Source organism: Watersipora subatra, chromosome 10 (genome assembly GCF_963576615.1).
Source record: "Watersipora subatra chromosome 10, tzWatSuba1.1, whole genome shotgun sequence".
NCBI classification, from domain to species: domain Eukaryota; kingdom Metazoa; phylum Bryozoa; class Gymnolaemata; order Cheilostomatida; family Watersiporidae; genus Watersipora; species Watersipora subatra.
In genome coordinates, this window is record NC_088717.1 from 6,351,646 (window position 1) to 6,375,676 (window position 24,031).

A 24,031-nucleotide genomic window follows, 5' to 3' on the forward strand; every position below is an offset into this window, starting at 1 on the left:
AGAATTTAGCAAGGTTAAGACTCGAGAGTATTGTTACTAGCCATTCCATTAAATGAACGGAACACGAGTGTAACGTAACGCAGAGTTATGCTCTGGTTGTAAGGAATTGTGATTAACAACTGTGAGCACAGATCGCCACCAATAAAGGCATTAGAAATGCAACACTAAGCTGGACTAGGCCTAGCCTGCCATCACTGACGGGAAGAAGGTTTTGCAGCCATTAGGCACCTTTCACAGCACATCAAGCTATAATAATAACACCATATTTGCTGCAGGGGGTTTGTATTTGATATTTACCTCCAGTTAAAAACATTTAGAGACAAAGAGTGACAGTATCAAAAATTTACTTATATCTTGTCCGAATTGATTGTTCAAAAGCTCACAATTTTGGACGATTAAAAGCAAAACAACCAAAAAATAGACTTTGTCTGAGGTGACAAGATACAAAAATATTATACAACTTTAAAAAAAAGAAAATATTACTGATGTCTATCAGAACATGCGTACTGGAGCCTTTTGGACAATCTTAAACAGCCTGTAGTTAATTAATAAATATTTGATAAATAAAATAATAAATGCAAAAAATACGCTAGCTACGGACCAAACTAATAAAAAATATGTGCGAACTTTAAAAAGTAATGTTGATACTCTTCAGATACTGTGATGAGAGATCACTTTAGATAAGAACATTCTAGAATATAATACTCTGTAGTGACAAAAATAGAATATAATTGTCATATCTAGAGGTAGGCGTGAGGAGACAATTCAGTCTTCGCATCTATCTTGTGTTATTACGTAAACAAAGGTTAGAAAATAAGACATAAATTATGACATGCATTGCTAAAAGATGGGACGTCCGCAACCGACCCGCGCTATTCTTCATGTTCTAGTTTGGTACAACTCTCTCCTCCGATTCCTCCTTCGCTGTATAGATTCTTTATACTGTGAAACAGATGACATAGAAAAGCGTTACCAACCATTCACAGTGTATGGCTAGGGGAGGGTCTCTGTTCTAGTTCTCATTATGTGAGAGGAAGGATGCTAAGAAGTGGAATGACACGACTCATTTGAATAATTAGGCCCTAAAGCTAGCGGAATCTGACGATATATGAGAAATCGGACATGTCTTGGCGCCTGCATAAAATGAGAGAGGAAATGCTTCATGGATTCACAACAAACATGAACAACTGCGACCACTTTTGGAAGCTACCAAATAAAAAGATGAACAAACCCGACCTATTATGAAACTAGATATAAGGACTTCTCTCCAAACACTTAACAAATTGTCATATTTAAGAAGACATCAGCGGGTTAGATAGAACGAAAGAGAGCTCAAGTAACGTCTATTGATTTGTCGATGATGCTTGGTTTATAACCTTGATAGCAAGGTTAAGACTGGAGAGTCTTGTTACTAGCCATTCCATTAGATCACAGGTGTCAAACGCATGGCCCGCGGGCCACATGTGGCCCGCCACCTCATTTTATGTGGCCCGCGAGGGCTTAATTACTCATTCGCCCCACTCATTCTCCCGTATTTATAACGTTGCTAGGCACACCAACGCGAGTTATCTTGCCTCTGAAATTTATCTATTCCTTGTGTTGTTATTTTTACATTACATAAGAATAATTTTGAGTAGTCAGAAAAAATTTTTCTGGCCAATCAAACAAACGTACATATATACCTCAATGATCTCTCTGGCAAAAGTTATAACTAAATTACTACACCCATTGCGACATCTACTGAACCGAAAATCATCGCTTTCACTTTAAAATTTATCGTTCGCGATCAATTTTTTTCAACTCCAGAAGTAAAGATGCAGATTCAGAAAGGGTAAGACAGTGAAAACTGCATAAATCAAATCAAAACATTATTTTTAATGTTTCAAAGTTTTTACTAACTTTTAATTTTGTCAATTTGCATCGTTACACTCGAATAAAAATGCACTTTTTAGGCTGTCAACCGTAGTCAGACAAAAGTTATCATTCAATCTCGATAGGATCATATTCATTCTTAGAGCGGCCCCTGAAGTCTGAAAAGTCAAGAACAGAGTTACTGAACATAATGTTATTGTTTGAAACATGTTTATGACAGTTTATTTGAGTTATATTGGGATGTAGATTTGCTATGCTATGAAGATAATACTCGCGAGGAAAAATTCGAAATTATAGTTTCGTGATTTTCATGTTCATGACTAACTGTACATGTATAAATAATATTCATAATTTTGTATTGTATGTAATAAATTACTAATTTTAGTCAAACACTGTATATTTTGTAATTTCTTTGGTGCAAGTCTAACTTTGTTTCAGCAAATAGCAAATAATTTTTTGATTTTTTGCTGCTTACATATTGATTTTGTGTTGCTGCTGTTGCAATTATTTAGTGTTTGCAGATTTAATGTGTGTATGCCAACAAATTCATGTTCTTAGCAGCTCACAATTTTTGATTTTACTGAAAGTATGCCCATGTTGATGGGTATTGTGTAACTTTTCTGATTTTTTTTCGAAAACAAGTGTTCTGCATGTTTTGCTGTGCAACTGTTCTGTTTGCAACTTTAAGTAATAAAGTCAGAGTTATTTAATATCAAAGACTAGTTTAAGTTATTTTATATTATTCGATTACATTTCATTACAATTATAAGTTACATCTGGCCCTTTGAGGACAGCCATTACGCTGATGTGGCCCTCGGTGAAAATGAGTTTGACACCCCTGCATTAGATGATCGGAACACGAGTGTAACACAGAGTTATGCTCAGGTTGTGAACCTTGATAAACCAAGCATCATCTGACGTCTCCTTTTGAGACTACCACAGGACAGCTTTGTCATTTCTTGTGACGCTTTTGTGACGACAAAAACCATCTTTATACCTCATTTTCCTGAGAGCTTTACAACCTGTATTGTTACCAAATTTAATTTTCAGCCCTCCCACCATTGGAACAGCCCTCCCACCATTGGAACTCATAATTAATTTATACCTCTACTACAATGAATGCTTCTAGCGGTCAAATTTACCTGCATAATACTATGTATCGGTAACAGAGCAGATGGGCTAAGGAATCAATAATAGCAAACATTCAAAAAACCCGCCTATCACTTGAATGAGCCAATGAGGAAAACCTTGAAAAGACAGATGAGAAGAAGATAGTTGGAGGGTGGCTGTATTTAGATAATGTATTTTGGTAGACGACGAAGGATGTTTACTCAGGTTCTAAAGCAGAAAAAGGTATAGACGTGATATTTGTTGTTACAACAACTGGAGAGGCATCGACAAAACAGTTCTATTGTTTTAAGTAGGGCACATCTGCTAGTTTCCAAATAACTGCCAAATGAACACAGTTTTGTATAGAGTGTAACATATTCAATGTTTGCTGGCCACTCTAGGAACTCATAGTTAGAGACGAATGACTGAACACGACGAGTACTCAACCACCCCTACCGGATCCGTATCCAATCCACAAAGTGAGATGAAAGGGAAGTGAAAGATGTCATGAAAGTGTAGACATTCATGGCTTTTTGTATTATATATTTTTGCTGCCGCTGGGTCACAGGGGTCACACATGCCAGCTAGTTTTAAATCAGACATTAACATGAACAGCAGCAGGTATAGAAAATCCTCAACTGCCATTTTTCATCAAAATATTTGTTAATAGAGCAGAACAGATAAATTTTTAAAAATACTTAGAAAAACAAAAAATGTTGAGAAGGTTCTGTCACAAGATCGGAAGATTCTATCAGACACCAAAAGAGAAATGGATAGAGTGAAATCAAAGTTACTTCACAATATTTTACAAATTTTAAAAAACCAATCTACCTTTACCATTATTTCATCCTGCTTCAGGTAAAAAAACAATCGAATACAGAGTAGGCCCTACCATCACAATGGAACAGTCTTCCAATAGACTTACGCAAAACCTCTGCATTTACCAACTTTGGAGTTAAAGTTGAAAGCCATTTGTTAAGCCTAGATTAATTCAGACCTGCCGTTTGAGTGTGCCAATTCTTGTGGGCCCAGCGCCTAGACTAGCCGCAGTGCTACTGCGCATGTGGGTCTCATCATGCCTTAACAATAGGAACTGAGCTTCATTATTTTGTTCAACCTAATCGATATTATATCTATATCTTTATTTTGCTTAATGTTATATTTCTACTAATTGATGATATAAAATACACACACGCACGCACACACAGAAATAAAGGGCAACAGCGTATGCTATTCCAATCCTTCCCTTGGCTACATCATATTGTTTCAGCAACTGTTTATACTATTACAATAATGGTCAGAGCAACGAACCTCGAGTATATGTCATCTTGGTCCAGAGGAAGCTCCGTCATCTTCCTTTTACTTCTCATATTTGTGTGATGCCGGGTTCTCTTATGCTGCCGACTATAGTTTTCTCTTCGATCCTCTTGCGCCTGCTCAACCAAATGCATCAGGTGCGCTGACAGGCCTTCTCGACAGCTAATTAGCTCGGAGAAAGAGAATTTCTGTAACAAATGACCGAAGGAAAGAATGTGACAGGGTGAGACAGGTTGTTATGTAGCTACGGGTTAGGTTGCCGTACTTTAGTCTGTGACTGAGTAAGAATCAATAACATTTACACCTCGCTTGACCGACATGTTTCCTAAAGACTTTCAAAGGCCTCATTGTTATAGCCAAAATTATGGGTAATCAAGCAGAGAAAGGACTTTCATTCCTAACCACAGCTCAGACCGGTTTGGCCGAGCCGATTAACTGTTGACAAAATGCATGAGTGACGGAAGTGCAGCTATGATTCAAACAGGGCCATTTCCAGCACCACACCTGACATCCCTGTACATTGGTGCCTCCGCCAGAAAGGAACTAGCTACACTGATGAACACTTCACTGCGCTTAAGGAAACAAACATTTCTATTTATTCCTACACTGAACCACCAAACTTGTTGACCTTTTCCCATGATACTCCGTAAGAAAAAGGAATTTCCAACACGGTTGACCCTTTCCTTGCTGTCTATTGGTCAAGAAAGTCATGGTTCACACGCCGTTTTTGGAGACAGAAAATTGTAAATAATGACAAACTTATTGCTCTCAGTAACTTTTCAGAAATGTGAAAAGTGTGCTCGTCGCGAATAAATTAGCAACTCTGAACAATCACGATCTAGTGATGGCGCCAGAAGAGGTATGCATTAAACACACCGATGCGAAACATTAAAAATATCAAACAAAAACAAATGCTACAAGTGAAGCTAATTAAACGTTGTTTAGGTTAAACTAGCTCCATATCATCACCTTCACCTATGTATCACCCATTTCCTGTATTGCCCGAGGCTACAACTTATTTACTGGTCTGCAAAACGGCAATTCAGACTTCCTTTCATTGATTACTACTGTATTATTCGTGCATAACTTACATTTTACATATTAGTAATCAATGTATTTATTTTAATGCTATCTAATTTAAAAATTTGTCTTTGAATCTTTGAGCTTGAATGAGAGTTAAATGAAATATAGTATGTTATTATAAGTGTACTGGCTAAAGTATGTAATGAGTTTCGGCATACAAATCAAACATGGGATATCGTTAACTATGTCTGCTTTAGCTGGAATATACATGTAGGACAGATAATTTTCCGACAATATTCCCTCGTCAACCTTTTCATTACACGCACCGATTTATCGACTGCCTAACGTGGATAGTTCCTTTAGATTGTACCCGTCACGTTTACAGATAAAAGCTTTTAACAACCGATAATTCTTTTGAACAAATAATTTCAGTTTCCGAAGAGAGGAAGCAGACATAGAATGCACCCGCTAACCTTTAGTCTCTTGAGAAGGGAGAGTGTTAGAGGTAACCAGTCCGGCCTGAATTGCTCAAGTTCAAGGCTGATAAGAGAGACGGCAATCAGCGACGGACTCCACTGACAAAACTCTCGAGACGTCATGCATAGTTGGAGTTTTTGAGTGAGAAAGTTTAGCTGTATGGTTGGGGTTATGTTTTTCACAGTAGAGAGGAGGCCAAAGTTCTCAGCCAGAAGCAGGGCGTGGCTCTACAACCGCAAAGCGATGCCGTTATGCATAGATGAGAATCCACTAGTAGTAAAACTATCTAGACATTGGCAACATATTTGGTAAAAACATGTTTTGCAAGACTAATATGCAATCTATAGACTTTTGTAAATAACACAGTATCAGTATCTACAAGAACCTCTAATGGTGAATATTCATATATCGTACATATTTTGATGAATCTACACATCAAATGCAGCGAATAGGTCTATACTTAATGTTGTCTTTGCTCTCCAAAACGGGTTTCAAAGCCATATTTATAAATTGTGGATTCATTTGTGATGTATTAAATATAGTTGCGAGAGTTAATTTTGCTAATGCATTCTATATATACATGCTCTGCGTGCAGGCTTCCATACAGCATTAGACCCACGCATTTGGACCTTGCCCGATGCGTGACACGATGATGACAAAGACATGATATCTTCATGATAATGCTATGCATTCCCATTCTAGCAGCGATGCTGTTATTGAAACACCCGTTCAGAGACCCCCATGTACCGACTCAAGTATTGATTAATGTAAAGCAGACTGCAGTGGCCATCTTCAATAACGTGACAACTGACGGGAGAACAATGAAACTTAATCTAGCGCATAGATAAGTTTGTTGCGACGCATCAATGGGTTGAAGAGCTCTGTGATAACATCGATGTTATCGATCGCACTAATTTAAAAAATGCTGACACAGCAGCGTAAGAACAATTTGCAAGTCTTATCACGTCATGCACTGTCCGGTTCTAGGAAAGGCTATTGTATCGACCAGCTGTGCACCTACGTCCGTTTTGCTTTTGGCTGTACAAAAATAACTGACCTACAAATGAAACACCTCTGGAATGTGAAGCTAATGAAAAAAGCTAATGTATCGCCATGACAACTGATCAAGCCAATGTAAATATGACAAGCATTTCTATGGGAGTGGTTAGCAGTTCATAACCCTGGCGATCATTAGCATCTTCAAACACTGATTTATATTCTCTGTCCTAAAATAATCGTTTAACGATGTTCTTGTGAGCGGCTGAAAGAGACGAGGGAATAACTAGGACATGTTATCTCAGTGAGTATATTATCAACAGATTTCATAGGCCCACATTCCATAAGCTGACTCATCATGACCATGGAAAGGAACTATTTCCAATGGTAAACACAAAATCTGACACCACTCAAGGAAATGAGAGCATTTTCATGATCAAACTGATTTGGCATCGTCAGAGGATTTTCCTCATCTAACCATGTATTGAGCAAGCGATCACATGAACTTTCTGGCAACAACTGACCAGCTGTAAGAGATCAGCTGGAGAATCACTGTGTGCCAGGGAACATCTATGATGTGATATGGATCCTAGCGTCCAGGCACACCTGCTCATGTCAAGCGCTTGCCAACAAAAATCACAGCACTAAACCTAATCCCAACAAGAAGCACTTGCTGCGCATGTCAGCTCTGGATAAGCTTATTAGGAGACAGTTGTAGTAAAGAGGCCTTCAGCTATCAGATTACAGATGCATTCAAGTCTCTAGAGTAAGCTGAGGGTGTGACAAGAAGGGTTAAGCTCGGGTACTCCTGCGAGCTTATATTTACATTATAACTAGTGGTGCGTGACAGGCAGCTCTGAAGCTTATTACAGTTTAGTCCAATGGCTAGTAGCATGTAGGACAAGCCTTACCGAGACTCAACTCATTGCAGTAGTACCTTTCTCATTTTCTCTCAAGCTAATTGAGTCATAAGAATACTAGTGGAATATTTCTAGTGGAATATTTCTAGTGGAATACTTAGGAATTTTCTTTTGAAATATGAACGTAAATATTGAATTCTTCATTTTTTTGTGATGTCATTCTATCGTTGTCTGCCATCTTTATAGACAACTTTTATCGTTAAAAACACAAAGCTTTTGCAATTAATTATTGCAAACAATTCTTTTGTTTGCAAATTTTTTATTTTAGTATCAAAACATCACCGAAAAATACTATTAATCAAGAGAATGACGATCGTTTTCTACAAAGATGGCGGCGTTTTTGTGGACGAACGCATGTGCAAACAAGGTGATGACGTAAGAAAAAATGATGGATAGACTGGTAACGCTATAAGGAATGATAAAATGATGAACCTCAATCTATTAGGAGGGACCAGTGTTCGCAGACGTTTAACTACAACAATGTCTGCATTTTCCGACAGGCATTCCTCGCTCACACTGTTTATTACAATGTTCATCAACAAGGGCCAATAAGACCAATGCGAGTTTAACACATTTAGAGACAATCTCTACAGAAAGTAATACAGATTGTTTTTATAAAATAGATAACATTAAAAATTTATCAAACTGCGGGTTAAATACCATGATAGTTTCGCTAGCGATTGTAGTGGTAGCAAAGTTGACTAGCTCTTCTCATGGCTGACTAACTCATAGCGGTAGCAGATGTTACATAATATAATGACTTAAATATGTGAATGAACTAAAGAGAATTATCCAGTTTACTACAAGCTTCACTATAGAAGCCTTGATATTGTGCCAAATATCAGGCAGCCTCACTCTCTCTGGCAAAGGTAAAAGTTCAGCTTTAATCCACAAGTGAGAAAGTTATTGCTATTGGAAGAAAGGACACTTTTAATCTTATCTCATTGTTATAGTGATTGGCCCAACCTTTGATCATTGGAGCTAGGGAATTAATTGTCCTTAAGTAAAACTGCTGAGAGATGTTAGATAAAAACAAATGCCTAGACTATAATCAAACAAGTCTAAACGAAGTGCAGATTTGCCCTGACACAGTCGTCATCATTCGTTGCTATGCTACCGTTCATAAGCGCACCTACAGACAAGTAATCTATATCAAACGACCCATTCAATAAGGTATCGGTGTTAATACTTCATCATTTTTTCTTCCTGTAGAGCTTAATAGTACCGATCAGCTGTGAATGCGTCATTGAACAATGGATTATGGGAAAGATAAACGGTGCCAAGGAGTTACGATCGGCGAAGATGGTTCAACAGGGGTTCAACACAAGCCGAGCTGCATGCAATTGAGTTAATTTCACTAAGCAATGATTGATCAGTGATAAACTGCAACGAAAAAATGTACAAGTTCTTACCACTTGCAAAAAATGAAGAGATGTTGCAAGATTTACATCCCAAGCCAGCTTGTTGAGAATAAGACGCTCCATTCTGACTATGTCATCAGCCCTGCAGTAGGCTGACGACTGTGTGACCAAGTCAGCTATATGAGGAACAACTTCATCTTCTTCCGTGATCTTGCAAGCGATATAAAGGCAAGCCAAAGCTACACACTTCAAGTACTTAGTCTGTACCTGCAGCAAATAAGATACAGTTTGCAGAAAAGTTAAGTAAAAGATGCTCAAGGAACATAAAAAGAAAAGCTCCACCAACTGATAAAAACAATAATTAATAGTCAAAAAGAATGCCGTAGCAATGTAAAATATAAGACTCACTTTCATGCAAGTAAGAAATTTATCCAGCACAGAAACTGCAAGAGAGAGAGCCTCGGGGTAAAACTGGAACTTGTGTGCTACCAGAGAGAGCCATTCCACAATATCAGATCTATGTTCATAGCCTACTCCGGCACCCTTTAGTAACAATAAAAAAATAAACAAATGCTAACAAAGAGGATACCGAACAATACAGTATCTGGTAATAACATTTATTCAAAGTAGCCACAAATACATTGCTTGTTTTATTAATGCTGTAGAATGAAAATAGGAAAGATGACAACTAACCCCTTTACAAGTTGGTTCCGTCAGGTCTAACGCTTTCCAATGAGCTTTTTCTTTTATAATGGCATCCTCAAGCATTTTCACCATGTGTTCATTAGACACGGGCATTTTCATTCCTGTTGTTAACACTGAACATAAAACAGTGTATTTTGCCAATTAGAGTTCAACGTCATAAAAACAAATTTTGAAAGGAACATAACCATAAAACGAAGATTGCATTGCCATGGTCATGTCACTAACGTTTTTATCTTCGTGTTAAATAAATAGGAAGTACGTTAACCTGACCGTTTGGTTAAGTTATATTCTAGCTGACAACTATATATTCTAATTTAGCGTATCAAGTATGTTAAAACCTATAATGTATCAAACAGGTAGACAACATATATAAATGATTAGCTAGTGACTAACCTGTAACAAACTAACTACAACAAAAGATGCGTTTCTATCCGATTTTTTGTTGAACACTTTTCTCTTCAGTCTAGGCAACAAAACCTTGAAACCGCAATCATCAGATCGCATAAGTTTTCCTCCTGATTTATGAAATAGCACCTGTGCCACACAGCGGCTGTTATTAGCACCAAATTCTTCTACCATTGAACTAGGTGTGACGACTACTTAAATCGATATTGCTGAAACATTCTAGATAAAACGATGGATGAAATTCGAAAACAGGAAAAACCTATCGCATCCCGTGAGTAACTAGATTTACAATTCGAGGCGAAACGACCCGATGTTTACTAATATTCATTCGCGCGCGTGATATTCAGGTCACATAAAAATTCTTTACGTTCATTGGACTATTTCATTCACTTTCGGTTTATCTTAATATATTTCAAGTGCTTAAAATAATTGTTTTGCAACAACATATTTTTTTTATAAATAACACATTAATTATTAATAAATGTAAGAGCACGTTAAATGTAGTTTTAATATAACCCTTTTACTGTGCTGCGGCTAAGAGACGGTAACGCGGTCGACTGCTTGCTGGGGTAACTTCAGTTCAAGAGATTATCTCCAAGCGTTCAATAGCACTGTTCCAGGAAGTTTACTGTTGTTTCTTTATTTCGTCGAACATGTAAGCCACTTTTATAAATCGATCCAATTGGATGTTACTACACTAACTTGTTTTTGTTACTACGTTAAGAATTTTGTTTTGAAAAGGTTGCGCTTTAAATCTGGCGAAAAGTCTTTAATCCATTGCTACATTTAAATAGACAGACTTTTGAGGGATATTCAGGTGACACAAACTTTAGTGATTGATTATACTATTTAAAGCAGAGTATTTACGTTTTTGTGACACTTTTACCATGTTACCCCGATTGATACAGGATAGTATGGCAATACAGCGTTCAGCCTTATTATCTTGAACGCGCAGTGTCGAACGAGCTGTTGCTTGTTACATTTATTATGCTCAAATTACATTAAGCTGCTTAGTTTGGAAGTGAACATTTTTATTTAAAATTCACCGTTATTTGGCATACGTCTCTGCAGTTTTTGTTGTTATATTTCAGACGTTACACATTTTAACATGGAGTTGTAAGAATCCGAACCATCTCGGTTCTAGCAAACCAAGCCACGGGCGCTGGAGATGGGCAAACTGTTAGTGGCAGAAGGGAATGGTCCGGAAGTGATGGATGTTTATTCAAAACCAATGGACCAGTCAGCAGATGATGAGTTTTGTGCCATGACGGAGGGCAGTATTGAGGTATGTTTTTTACAATGAACTTTTAATACGGAAGCTTACTGGCTTTTTTAGATTCCACGTTCACTACATTGTAATAATGCCAATTTACAATATCTTTTGTTAGTGTGATTATATAATTTACTGTAGGAAGAGCACGAAGCCGTTTGGAGGCTTCGAGAATGTCTCAACAATGCTGCAGGGTGTGAGCCAAAGATGTCAAACCTCCTCAATGTCAGCATTCACGTAAGTAGTCGCTCAATCCTCATTGGATGTTTATACTTGTAGCCGATGTTCTTGTGTATTTCATGCATCATTTCCTTAGCAACTCGTTCTTGTTTCCTCTTTTATATGTTCTATCAGGTCTGAGCGCTGCTCATTATAAAATCGATAATTGAATGTTACTAAATGGCCTTTTGTGTGAGTCAGGTCTTTGTTTATGTTAGTGCTTTAAAAAGTCACCCTCAATTATGTACATTGCATCAGCCACTTTTGCTTCAGATGTTTAACATTGGTGTTTGCAATATGTATTAGTTCACTTGCACTTGGACTCAACATTTGAACATTTCAAAACCCTAGTATCTTGGGAGTTACTAACGGAATAACAACCTTTTGTGGTTTGTAGGCTATACATTCCTAATCAGTAGAGGGGGTGACGTATGGTTTAGCAATGACACACAATTTTAACTTCTTCAATAGATAGGACAGTTCTCTATTATTGATGTACTGCACTTCGTAATATGGACACAATCCGTGTTGTTCTTTCCTAACACTTTCGCCACCAATAACAACAGTTTGTTTATTCATTGCAATTCTCAGTAACCAATTACATACATCACATTGACCACATTCAATAAGCATGGCTCTATTGTGTGATTGATGATTGATTGTCATTGGAGGGATGGTTCATCTCTCCTGACTGACATTACACCTTAAGCTCATTGCTCATCTCTGGCCTTTCAGTTTTGGACGCGTTCTAGTGTATCCAAGCGCCATGCAATGTTAGTCACCATAACAGAGTGGTATAATTTGGTTTCGTGTAAGTGTAAGTTTGGGCGTATGCAAACTGGCTGGCATTTGTTCGAGCAGACGGGCAGCTGGTATACATCAAAGCGTTGTTTGTACTGGCTACATGTAGGAGTCGATATTGGCTGCTTAGTGACGTCGATTCATATAGTTGTTAATATACCCCGGCAGGCAGCGCTGCCCGCTGCAGCCGGGTAGCTGTGGTAATTATTAGTATATTAGACAGCTACCCGCAGCTGATTTGTGGTTAAAGCTTGTTGGACACCGGGTGTTGGCGAACTCTGATGGAGATAGGCAGCTGTTTTACCCAGTCCTTTTCCGTTCAGTTCATTCATCGTCATTCATCTCTTTCACCGGTCGGCCTGCTTTGATTCCAATCAGTTCTTTATTTGCTCAGCTACGCCTGCTTCAGTTAGTATCAGCTGCAACTAGCACTAAGGGCATGCATGTTAACATTGAAACGTATAGGACTTTTGTTGAGTTTCTTTATTACTCTGTACATGTAGGACATGACTAAGGTATCACCAGTCAGGCGCAACCAGAGCGCATACAACCTGCGGTGTTTGACAGCCTTCTATGGTCTCAGTCATGATGTCTTCGGTCTAGCTCTTAGCACTCTTGACAGATTCATCACTAAGGTCAAGGTGAGTTTGTCACCACCTAATCCGCCATAAAGCTTATCATTGCACCAAAAGTAATGTCCAGAAGCAGTCTGGGACCGACTAATGGAAGGGTTGAGCAATGGGCAGCTCCTCATAAAAATGTTATGGATTGTGGGCTCAGATAAATCGAGCAATTTGGCAATACCGCAACACACTGCCTAGGCATCTCACCTAGCTGCCCCTGTATAAGCAGTTTTTTGCTCAATGTGTGCTGCCTAGTAATTAAGTGTTATATAATAATAATAACGTTGCAGTGTGGTCAGTTAATAATGTATAAATATAGGGCAGATCTTTGTACATTATTACTTATTGAGCTTTCTCATATGGTTACCTACGGAGTCCATCCGCTTATCATAACGGGTTAGACATCAACAAGTTAGTTATAGTAGGTGTGATTATTATTAGGCACTATTCTTGATAGACCAGATTGAAGCCATAACCATCTCCTTCACATTAAAAATTTGAATAGGCATTTATTGATACTTATTTACATGCAATTTATTGATACTTATTTACATGCAATTTATTGATACTTATTTACATGCAATTTATTGATACTTATTTACATGCAATTTATTGATACTTATTTACATGCAATTTATTGATACTTATTTACATGCAATTTATTGATACTTATTTACATGCAATTTATTGATACTTATTTACATGCAATTTATTGATACTTATTTACATGCAATTTATTGATACTTATTTACATGCAATTTGTGATTCTGTTGTTTAAAAAGAATGAGCCATGTTTCAAATGAAGTTCGACGTTGATAAGCATATATATGAGTAGCAAGGATTACGATGTAGTTAAAGGTATATTTTCTGTTGTCCGGTATACACGATCATGTTGGTCTGTATAAATTCAATGTTTACTGCTTTTGTTTGATATAATATTGCTAAGGCCCAAGCCTACCCGGCGTCTTATATAAAAACTATTCACTTGGCCGATTGACTAACGTGATACAGATATGTGTATATGTGTAGTTTGGGCAGTGCTGGAATGTCATTCATGCTCGGACTGCATGTTCCCTGGACCTAGTATTTACATATGTAGTGCTAGTCACGTGCAGTGTGCAATGCATTCTGCTAGTAATAGCTCAACTGAATAGAAGCCCTACATGTAGGTATAATGATTGGCGAGGGCAGAGCACCTGGCACATAACCAAAACCTTATTGATATTTTCAGTCAAGTAGAAAACTAGGTCAACAACTTTGTGTTTATATAATTCTGAACTGTTCGCGTGTTATTAATGGTCATTCGTTCGTTCAACTGGATGAAAGAGGTTAACAGTCATGCTTTTACTGATACATTCTATCCATGAAATGGCATCTTGCATTTATGAAACTACAGCTGTGATCATTGCATTGGTCTGTTTCTATATCTCCTACCTCATCTCATGTAGCGCATTGTTACTTTTTCCAATGCTATCTGAGTGTAGGAGACTGGAGAAACCATTGAGTTTAATATCTATCCCTGTGATTATCCCTCTGTTTTTCTTGCAACTTTGTTTAGCTATCATTTGAAGTTGAACTTGTTGCTACTTTTAGGTGCAGCCTCGCTATCTCTCCTGTATCACCACTACTTGCTTCTACCACGCAGTTGAGGCATATCAAGGCACCCAGGTACTTGTAGCAAATTATCGCTAGCACTGGAATTTGACTTGGCCTTTTCTGCTGATATTGTTATCTAAATATTTCTTAATACATTGTCCTCTCAGTGACCTTGCCATGACTAGCTGCCAAGGACTTTTCCACTGATAATGAGCCCAACTGTCAATACCATTATTTGTATCGATTGAACCTCTAGAAGCTTCCAACGATCCATCGGCTCATTTGTTGGCTAACAACTTGCTGAAGTGTTTCTTTTGTATCTACCAACAGAATAACAAAACACAAACTTCATAGAGTTAACATACTATGTTGGCATTGGGTTGTTATGGTTTGCAGAGTGCGCAGTCACTGGAAAAGTTGATAAGGGTGAGTCAGTGCGACTGTCGCTCGGGGGATATTCATCGTATGGAGAGAATAATCAAGGATAAGCTCCGATACATCCCAGGGCAGAACACTATCACGCATTTTACCCTTCTCAAAGTCATCATTGACGTCTTTGCTGTTCTCGCTGATGTGGATCTGTCAAATCACATTGAGAAGATGGGGAGCATGTTAGTGATGTGTTTGTGTCACTCTGAGCTTCTCAACAACTCGGTAAGTCAGAAGGTCATTGTTTGGTGACCAGCGTAGGTGTGTGGTTAACTGTTGTCGGGTTTCTCGCTGTGTTGTCCGCGGTTTATGATGAATTAGAAGGTGTCGCGATTGGTTTGGACCAAATAATTGTTGAGAAAGTAAGAATGTGAGAGGGAAATGATTCTGGTTTAGCTGTCCATTGTCTGTGACTGTGTTCAGTCAAACACTTCTGTTCACTTTGTTGCGTAATGATGAAATGAAAGTCTCTTGGGATCGAGTCTAGTTCTGCTTTGTTTAAGCCAATATCAAGCTTGGCATGATATTCATTTGTTTTAAAAAGCTACCAGTTACTATGAATAAATCATGGTTATAATTGTAATGCGATTAGTCGGTATTTACGTATTAAATGTCGTCCATCAGTCATTCAGGCACGGCTAGTATGACGCAGATGTTGAAGAGATTTTATATTAATTTTACTCTTGTTTTAGTCTTCGATGATTACCTTGGCTGTCTTCTGTGCCCATCTCCAGTCGCTGCGCATCTACCAACCCAAAGCGGTGGCTGCCATTCTCAACATTTGTCAGGTGAGTAAACATGCTTCCTATTTCACTGAGTGTCTGAGCAGATATCTTATTATTAGCATGTTTGTAAACATTAATAGTTCATGAGATTGGTGATATCAACAACGTTGAGGTTTTTCTCAGCATCGGTGTCTCAGAGCATGAATGGTGTCTGAGGGTATGGATAGACGTAGGTGTCTGAGGGTATGGATAGGCGTCTGAGGGTATGGATAGATTTTGAGCAATTGCTAATTATCTTAGAAGGAAGGCATCGGTGTTTCTTTAATATCTGCTGTGAATTTCGACCATTCAGTTGTACCCATCTGGCTAAAACATGATAAATGAAACTATCACACCAAATCCCACGGTGGCTTTATCCAATTCTAGATCAGTGACAGGGAGTTCCTACCTTGTCAAGAGGAGATAACCCAGTTTCTAGCTGACAATTATGCTGCGCCTAGTGCCCTCCCTAAATTACAGCTGAAGTGGACGATATCTAATCGTACCATGGCTAGACTTCGACCAGGCTACTATGGTGACACGGGATTGCCTGTCATTCCAGAAGCCCCATACGAAAATATGGACTTGAGGTGAGTCAAGTTGTCACTAATAGACTGGGTACTATGGTTTGGTCACACAGTGTAATTACTGTAGCCTTCTTATAGAACTGTCCATTTTTAGCAAGCAAATTACCCAGATACAACCTACATATACATGTAGTTTAGACTGGTCATTAGCAGCCAACTACCCATTCCCCTTGTAGCGCAAGCAGCGTAGAGAGTCTTACGGAGCTAGGGGATGATGACGACTGTGTACCTGGAACTCCGACCCCGGAGGACTTCAGCCATCATTTCTCTTATCCCAACTCCCCGAGTGAACCATCACCTCTCAGCAATGGTTTGCCTGCATGCCACATTCTTACCTATGCTGATGTAGTTTCGGGCAGGCTTTACCATTGTGACTAATGTCTGGGACCCTCTTCTCCATGCTAACAGCCCGAGTCGTGGCCACCAACGCCGTCGCACTGCATCCTCGTCAACACAAATAATTACAAAAAGAATATTTTTTCACTAAATATTTTTAGTTACCATTTTATTTTAGCTTTGCTTGTATTTATCTGTTATTTATGTGTAGCTATAGCGAGCTCTTTGTTATTTTGTCACTCTGTGCGAAACCATGAACAAGCGTCCAACTTTAACCCCCTCCCCCTGTTGCTTTCTTACGATCCTGCAATCGTAGCATTATTTAACCAAATGTTGTGTTTTATTTTTGTTAGGAGAGGTCATCTATTTAGGGGGAAAGTAACTCCTTATTGTTCCTATCATTCCGTTAGAGTTATATTTCTCAGCACAATCAAACCTTGTTATTGGTAATTTATAATGGTGGCTGCTGGCCAGTCTTTAGTGCCGGTGATCTGTTAACTACTCCACCATCGGCTGCCCAACGACCTACTAAGAGAAATGTATTTTTATTTTAAACTTGTTACTGCTCTAGATAACAGAGTGCTATTTATAAAGATTCGTGGAGAATTTAGTATGTCATCTGAATTGTAAACTTTTGGCCGAGCATTTTTCTATACTTTGAATTATGCACACCTTGTTGGAGGCCTGATATATTATTCATAGTCCGCTCCTTGGCTGGGTGTGCTTATTTAATACTCTGTCAACTGTTTTGTCATTACTATACCAGAGGATGTTGTGTGACATGGAATACTCAGGGTTTACCTTCATCGGTTATAACCTCAAAAGAAAAAGCAACTCCATCGGCGATGTTCAGCAAGACAGATAATTGTAGGGACAGCTGGGTAGTTGACCTTATCAATAAGTCTGTGAAGCGGATGTTGCCATTGGTCGCTTTTATAGCCGCTTACATTTCTATCCCTTTCATATTTCTAAATAGAGAGGCATGGTTGTGGTAAACTCTTTTTGCCAGTAAGTGGCTTGAACAAAATGCCAAAAAATTATAAAATTTTTTATAATACCAATAAAAACATTGTAACTTCGAATCTTGTTGGTTTATTGTAGTTAGGATTGGAAATGATTTGCTGTACAGTTGATTCACAAGAACTTGATTTGCTTTTCGTGCAAGAAAAGCTAAAGAGGTGCAGGTATTAGCACCGATTGATTGCCCAAAACAGCATCAGGGTTGTGACTGCTACCGTTATTCCCATAGATATAGTAAACCTATATCATAGATATGCGGTTTACTATAATATCTATGATTATTCCCTTGTTGGTGAAACAGTTCATCGACAATCGGCCAATGTTGTGTCCTCATCCTTTTTTTATAAAGGCTTCATGATATGATTATTTAATCTATACTAATGGCAACAGAACTAACATGCAGACTAGCTTTGTTTCAAAGCCAAATTATCAATTATACATGTGAAATTAATGCCTATATTGCTGAAGTCTATTAATAGCAGCAATGGCTGAGCAATCCGTTTGGATTTTTACATGAAAGCCTGCCATTACAGCTGAAAGAAGCTTTTGGTAACGCAGAGTAGACTTTAAAATGTAAGTTTAACCGCTGAATTAGCAAATTCAAATACGTAATTTATAATTTCAATTAACAAAATGAAGTCCGACGAAGCTTTTAGTAAAAAAGTTGAGTTGTTTACTCTTATTTTAATTGAGAAAACAACTCCCAAATACCACAGGTTTGAACGAAAACTGGTATAGTCTTTATTTATTCCTGCTAGAACGAATTTGTTCTATTGAATATGCCAATAAAGGTAAAATACAATAGTAAACATGTTTCCAATAAAAATACATAACAGCAACAGAAAATTACTAGACAAGAACAATATTTGCAAGCAGATATCACATTGTTGTTTTTTGTCTTTGAAATTTGTAAAATGCAAAGCTATCCTTCAAAGGATTGCAGTCTATCATTGTCTCACATCCAACCTGCTTGGCCATCCCATCAATTTTGTTAGTAAAATCAACATACTGGTCACGGGAGAGCTCAGTAATGAACTTGGCTGTCTCGAGTATCAGCATTGACTTGTCAGCAAAGATATCCGAAATAGGAGGAACGAGATGATGTACCATAGAGTTGGAGAAATAGACAACATCGAACAACTTCTGGTATTTGCTACAATGAGATGGTCATTCCATAAAATCACGCTTAGCTCATTAGTTAACATAAAAATGTTTTGATAGTAAACTAACTATTTTTAATATCTTTTATTAAAATTCTAAAAGGTTCTAAATCTAAAGTCTATACTTTTTAATGTCTAATTTCACTGCTATGAAAAATTCATATTTTGACATTTTTTGCCTACCACAAACTTGAAAGGTATTAATTAGAACGCAGAGTTGATTGCTATTTTTAAACTGAGACAATTCATGTTAAAATTTGCTTACGATTTGGTAGTCATGTCTGGTAGGGAATTCAAAGGCAGAAATGAAATTTTGACATTCTCGCACGGCAAGTATTTTGCTTGTTGATCAGAAGAAATATCTTCAGCTGGCTTCAAATCCTCTACATCCTCTGTTTCCTCTTCAACAACTGTGGACATGGTAGACTCACTGGCTGCTGCCTCGGGTTCTATATATGGCTGAAATATAAGCCTCAGCGTACAGTAACAATTTAAGAGGCAAGTTTTACAACTTGAACCAAGTTAGCACTAACACAATAGTATTTAAACCAAGAAAAAATTAGAAGACTACTTTTGTATTAATTTACACTTTGTCATTGTGTGTGCCCGTGTGTGTGCACGGGTGCGTTCGTGCGTGTGTGCGTATTAGTTCGAATGAACGTCCAATTCCAGCCAATTTTATTCAAACTCCATATGCACTGTGCCTTCTACCAAGTTGCTAATAAAATTCGTACTCAAAATTCAATCTGGCTCATGAAAACTAAATACTTAAATATCCACCTGCAGGCTATTGGATTAAAAATGAAACTCCAGATATCACCATGCTTACTACTAACCAAGCAGTAAGTCGGAAGTCGACTAGTGCAATTAATACAGTGTCGGTCTACTCAGCTGAATGTCTTGAGTTAAGGTTTTGTACAAAGCAATCCTACATAAAACCCTTTAATTACCACCTATTTTATTTATTCAGTGTGATGGTTTCAATCAAGATTTCAAAATCAGAGTATTACAAGTATAAGAAGTCAGCAGTCTTCGGGTTTGAAAAATAATCTTTGCTATAATAAGAGTGGCGTTCCAGATGTTAAAAACTTCTGACGGGAAGGAAAACTTCTATGAGCAGACTACCAGAGCTCCATGCGTTACCTACAGCTTATTTAAGGTGAAAAATTAGACCCATTTTAAGCAATGCTGGGCTCAGTTGGCAACTTTAAATTTTTTATCTTTCATATACACTGTAAATGCACCCCAAATCTATCTGATTAGACACTCAAGAATGCGCTTTTGCGTGCTTCAAGGGTAATTACCATCAATAAACGTGTTCACTGATTATTGTCTGATTATTGTCGTGAAAACAGTGTAGCAATTTGCAATCAGAATCTACACATGTGCTGAGAGCTATCTGATTAAAAATAAACGAAAGCCTGAGCATACTACAATACTAGTAAGAGGCTACTAGTACTATGGTAGAGTAATACTAGTACTATGGCTAGTAGTGCTAGCCTAGTACTACAATACTTTGTTTACCTTTCTAGCAAAAATCAGAATATAAAATCAGGCAGTAAGGTTGTTTTTTGAATATTTTCACTTATCCACGAATAATTTTCTAAACTAACAGCTGGAAAAACTACAGAGTCATCACTCACATATTAAATTTCATTTGAAAAATTATATAAGGGGAAAAAAATCTGCAAACCTGAATTGAATCTTTAGTAACGATCCGGAGATTTAAAGAATATTAGTTTACCTCTCCAGTTTGAAGCTCATGCAGCAAACTGGTTATGTTGTATTGCGTTATCGCCTCTGCGTCACTCGCATACTCTCTATTGGCACGCTTGAAAAATCTCTCTTCTGCACATTCGAGGCCAAAAGATATGTAAGGGCTCACCACTATGTCTCCCCAGTAGCCTACATATAAATAGCATCATGAAGTTTTAACACTGTTAATCCATACTCAGTATTACATAACGCAGGTTCAGTTATATATAAATTGCATAATTTTAGCTGTTACAGACTGAAAAAAACATAGCAAGTCAACATAGCTTACAATAGACTTCAAGAGAAAAACAGACTTTTTGGTGTTTCATGGAATTTCTTCCAAACAGAAAAATCACAACCGCTGAGCATTCATAGATCAAATTAAAACATTAATATGAAACAACTTCAAAGCCGTTGCAGTATTTTATCCGCAAAGATGAGTGTTATTTTTTTATTCCTCACAGTTCGTTCATTTTGACCAGCTATCAATAAAAATCTGTAGCAAGACAGTTTGTTGCAAATATGTTTATTTTTCCGTGGTCACACATGTAAAAAAAATTGACATGTAACAGAGTGAAATTACTAAATTTGATAAGATGAAACTTATGACTACAGATAAAAGCTGATGAGAAAGTGCAGATCGATTTATAGAAATATTTGTTGTTTCAAGTGCCATTTAGTACAAGGGCAGTTTTCTGGACATAAAACAAGCTACTAACTAAATTATCACATGAAGTTAAAATAAAAAAAACAGAGTACCTCTTCTGCCTAGCCGCTCTCCATCCACTTGGAAAATCATGCCTGAGGCCAAGGTTTTATTTGGACTGTCATAGTTTCCATCGCGCAATAGAAATGCAACACCTTCTTTTCGCCATCTTTGATACAATCTACTTCCAATAATCTCAGCCCCTCTGTCACAAAGCTTCATACTGTAGTCCCAATCAAATGCTCCTTTTGCTGTATCATATCGGGTTCCTAAATGCTGGCGGACACGAAGATCCCAGCAGTGTTTGATATCAAAGATATCAGTCTCAGGTTTCCTCCAAAGTTTGAATATTCCTTCAAGCATATCTCGTTCTTTGTATTTCAAACTATTTAAATCAAATACTGGCAGCCGTTCTTCAAGACAATCAAAGTCTGTGACCATTTCTATGAAGCTATTAGAAGCCTGTTGAATGTAAGCAGCAGTTTGCGATCTAACCAACGAGTTACCATATATTTCAATGAGTAGCTCAACTTTTTCTTGTAATCCACACGTATTTGGATTTTCCAAAGCTAGAGATAGTAAAAGAAGTGCCCGTGCATAAAGCTCCATGTTGTTTTCAAGTATGTAAAAGTGAACTGAACAACCTTTTCTTCGATTCAACGAGGCGATAGATTTTAAAACATGCCTAATATCACCGCTACCAATTAATAAAATATTGATGTGCCCAACTTTTTCACCATCACTACGTATAGTGTTGCAGTTGGCCTTTTCATAATAGTCAATCAGGTCTATAGCTGGAGAGAATCCCCACCAGGTAACGGAACCAAGACCTTTATCCATGACTAGATTGTCGATAGATTAAAACGTAGTAGAAGATTAGTTGAAAAAGTATTTTTGTACCAAAAATTTTTTAGTGCAAATATAACTTTCGTTTTACAGCTATAAGAACTACACATTTATTTCTTGAAAGTGGTAACACATAAAAATTAGAGCTCGCTTGAACGTTGCTTAGCAAAACATCCTTGACACGCGTTAGCTTCACGCGTAGCTTGAGTGATTCGACACATAGACGTGTCTCTGACAGAACATATTTAACGCCTTTGTAAGTAGACTGCTATCAATAGAATGTTGTATAAATATTATTCCGGAGTCATACGCGCAACTACGAAGCGTGCCGAAAATAAACGTGAAAGATCTCGTTCCGAGCTGAATCTGAAAATAAAGCAGTTTTTTGAGCTAATTGTACGCTTTGACAAAGCGAACAACATTGAATCGTTTGATAGTGATGTAGTTGTTCTTTCGTTTTTTATAAAACCAATTTCATGTATTTGTTTTTAGGTTTTATTTGAAAATGCAATTGGTTTGCTAGGGCCGATCGACTGATAATGGCGCTATTCGATCTTGCAAAAGTTATTACTTTTAACGATTATCTTTTTTACAGTAAAAACGTCAATTTTAAATAATATCCGTGTTTGTGTGTTCAAATATTAAGTAAAAACCCTAGAACAGCTATTGTTCTATAGTCTCAAATGCAGTAAGAGCGCCTGAAATAAGTTAGCAGAATAGGCATTTCCGGTATATCTACCAGAAAATTTCGAACATTTAATTGCACTCATCAGGCTAAAATATAGCAAATTAAAAATTTTCATTTTTTGATTGTAGACAAATGTCTGCTATAAGCGTTAGTTACAGACTTACTACTTGTTATTTATAATGGTGACTACCTGTTTCTTATTTACTGGCAACCAATATTTCGATGTCAGCATAATAGTATGGTACAACAAAGTACAACATGAGTATAGCCAGTAATGACAGATTTAACAGCGTGTCATGATCATGAACATTGCTTATTTGCAACCACTAGAAGTGTATCCTAGTTTTGAACCCTAGTTTTAATTTTCTTATCAACAGGGTCAATTTGTTTGATTTTCATCTGTCTTCCTTTAAAATTGCTAAGCGTATTGAAAGTTTTAATTTTTGGTTTATGCTAAATATTGTCGAATCATAGAGACCAGTATTATGGTTGGTTTTCTGTAAAGTTTCTACACGAAAGCCAGTTTGTTCCTCTACTTATTCTTTTTCATAAAGTCGTGAAAGCTATTTTCTTAAATTTACTAACACCACTCAGGATCACTTTTGAAAGTTTGACATTAAAAGCAAGCATTAAGCATTAGTAGCAGAATGGCTTTCACACCAGTTTAAAAACAAGTAAATACACCCAGAAGCACAGTTATAAAATAGGCCACTAACGGAAACAACTTTAAAGTGATGTCGTTATATCTGAAAGCAATATTTTTGAAATTATCAGCACTAGATGCATTTGCAAACAGCAATATTTGAATACTTCTATACTGAAGAAAGATGTCTTAATAGCGAATAAAGTGGATGAAAGGTTCAATCTTAATGGATATTGGATATTGTTCAATCCTTTCAACTGTTTTATTACGTTTATCATGATCCAACATACATTTGCACTCATAACAGTTACACTTTTATTCAACTAGTTGTTACATTCAGTTTAGCTCACATATGATTTACCGATTCTAGCTTATAGCTCTATTCTAAAGCTAAGAATTTAT

General features: G+C 37.3%; 3 protein-coding genes across 4 annotated transcripts; 1 reads left to right on the forward strand and 2 right to left on the reverse strand.

The window, feature by feature from the left end:
• Window positions 1–271: 271 nt before the first annotated feature.
• LOC137405733 (cyclin-I-like) lies at window positions 272–10,461 on the reverse strand. Of its 2 annotated transcripts, none has more exons than XM_068092107.1 (7): window positions 10,175–10,461; window positions 9,770–9,882; window positions 9,485–9,619; window positions 9,128–9,343; window positions 5,796–6,026; window positions 4,294–4,487; window positions 272–942 (listed from the first exon to the last, which is right to left on the reverse strand). In XM_068092107.1, the coding sequence occupies exons 2-7, from the start codon at window positions 9,878–9,880 to the stop codon at window positions 873–875; spliced, it is 957 nt and encodes a 318-aa protein (XP_067948208.1). In that variant the 5' UTR covers window positions 9,881–9,882; window positions 10,175–10,461; the 3' UTR covers window positions 272–872. The 2 variants fall into 2 exon arrangements, with proteins under 2 accessions (XP_067948208.1, XP_067948207.1); XM_068092106.1 differs by having other exon boundaries at window positions 9,770–9,894.
• A 298-nt stretch (window positions 10,462–10,759) lies between these two features.
• Window positions 10,760–17,893, forward strand: LOC137405917 (cyclin-G1-like). The gene is made up of 9 exons (XM_068092383.1): window positions 10,760–10,841; window positions 11,278–11,471; window positions 11,598–11,693; window positions 12,980–13,117; window positions 14,693–14,767; window positions 15,092–15,349; window positions 15,817–15,912; window positions 16,276–16,478; window positions 16,652–17,893. The coding sequence occupies exons 2-9, from the start codon at window positions 11,355–11,357 to the stop codon at window positions 16,851–16,853; spliced, it is 1,185 nt and encodes a 394-aa protein (XP_067948484.1). The 5' UTR covers window positions 10,760–10,841; window positions 11,278–11,354; the 3' UTR covers window positions 16,854–17,893.
• A 655-nt stretch (window positions 17,894–18,548) lies between these two features.
• On the reverse strand, window positions 18,549–22,432 carry LOC137405987 (dynein axonemal assembly factor 3-like). Its single transcript, XM_068092480.1, has 4 exons — window positions 21,506–22,432; window positions 20,736–20,896; window positions 19,257–19,450; window positions 18,549–18,984 (listed from the first exon to the last, which is right to left on the reverse strand). Exons 1-4 carry the CDS (start codon window positions 22,290–22,292, stop codon window positions 18,711–18,713), a joined length of 1,416 nt encoding a protein of 471 aa, XP_067948581.1. The 5' UTR covers window positions 22,293–22,432; the 3' UTR covers window positions 18,549–18,710.
• Between the last annotated feature and the right edge of the window lie 1,599 nt (window positions 22,433–24,031).

Coding starts and splice junctions, on each gene's coding strand:
- LOC137405733 (XM_068092107.1), bottom strand. CDS start 9,880: ATGAAAATGCCCGTGTCTAATGAACACATGGTGAAAATGCTTGAGGAT. Junction 4,488..5,795: donor CCCTTCTCAAGAGACTAAAG/GTTAGCGGGTGC, acceptor CATTTGTTACAG/AAATTCTCTTTCTCCGAGCT. Junction 943..4,293: donor CAAGATGACATATACTCGAG/GTTCGTTGCTCT, acceptor TCTGTTTCACAG/TATAAAGAATCTATACAGCG.
- LOC137405917 (XM_068092383.1), top strand. CDS start 11,355: ATGGGCAAACTGTTAGTGGCAGAAGGGAATGGTCCGGAAGTGATGGAT. Junction 11,472..11,597: donor TGACGGAGGGCAGTATTGAG/GTATGTTTTTTA, acceptor AATTTACTGTAG/GAAGAGCACGAAGCCGTTTG. Junction 15,913..16,275: donor CCATTCTCAACATTTGTCAG/GTGAGTAAACAT, acceptor ATCCAATTCTAG/ATCAGTGACAGGGAGTTCCT.
- LOC137405987 (XM_068092480.1), bottom strand. CDS start 22,292: ATGGATAAAGGTCTTGGTTCCGTTACCTGGTGGGGATTCTCTCCAGCT. Junction 20,897..21,505: donor AGAGCGGCTAGGCAGAAGAG/GTACTCTGTTTT, acceptor ATTTATATGTAG/GCTACTGGGGAGACATAGTG. Junction 19,451..20,735: donor ATGAGCTTCAAACTGGAGAG/GTAAACTAATAT, acceptor CTTATATTTCAG/CCATATATAGAACCCGAGGC.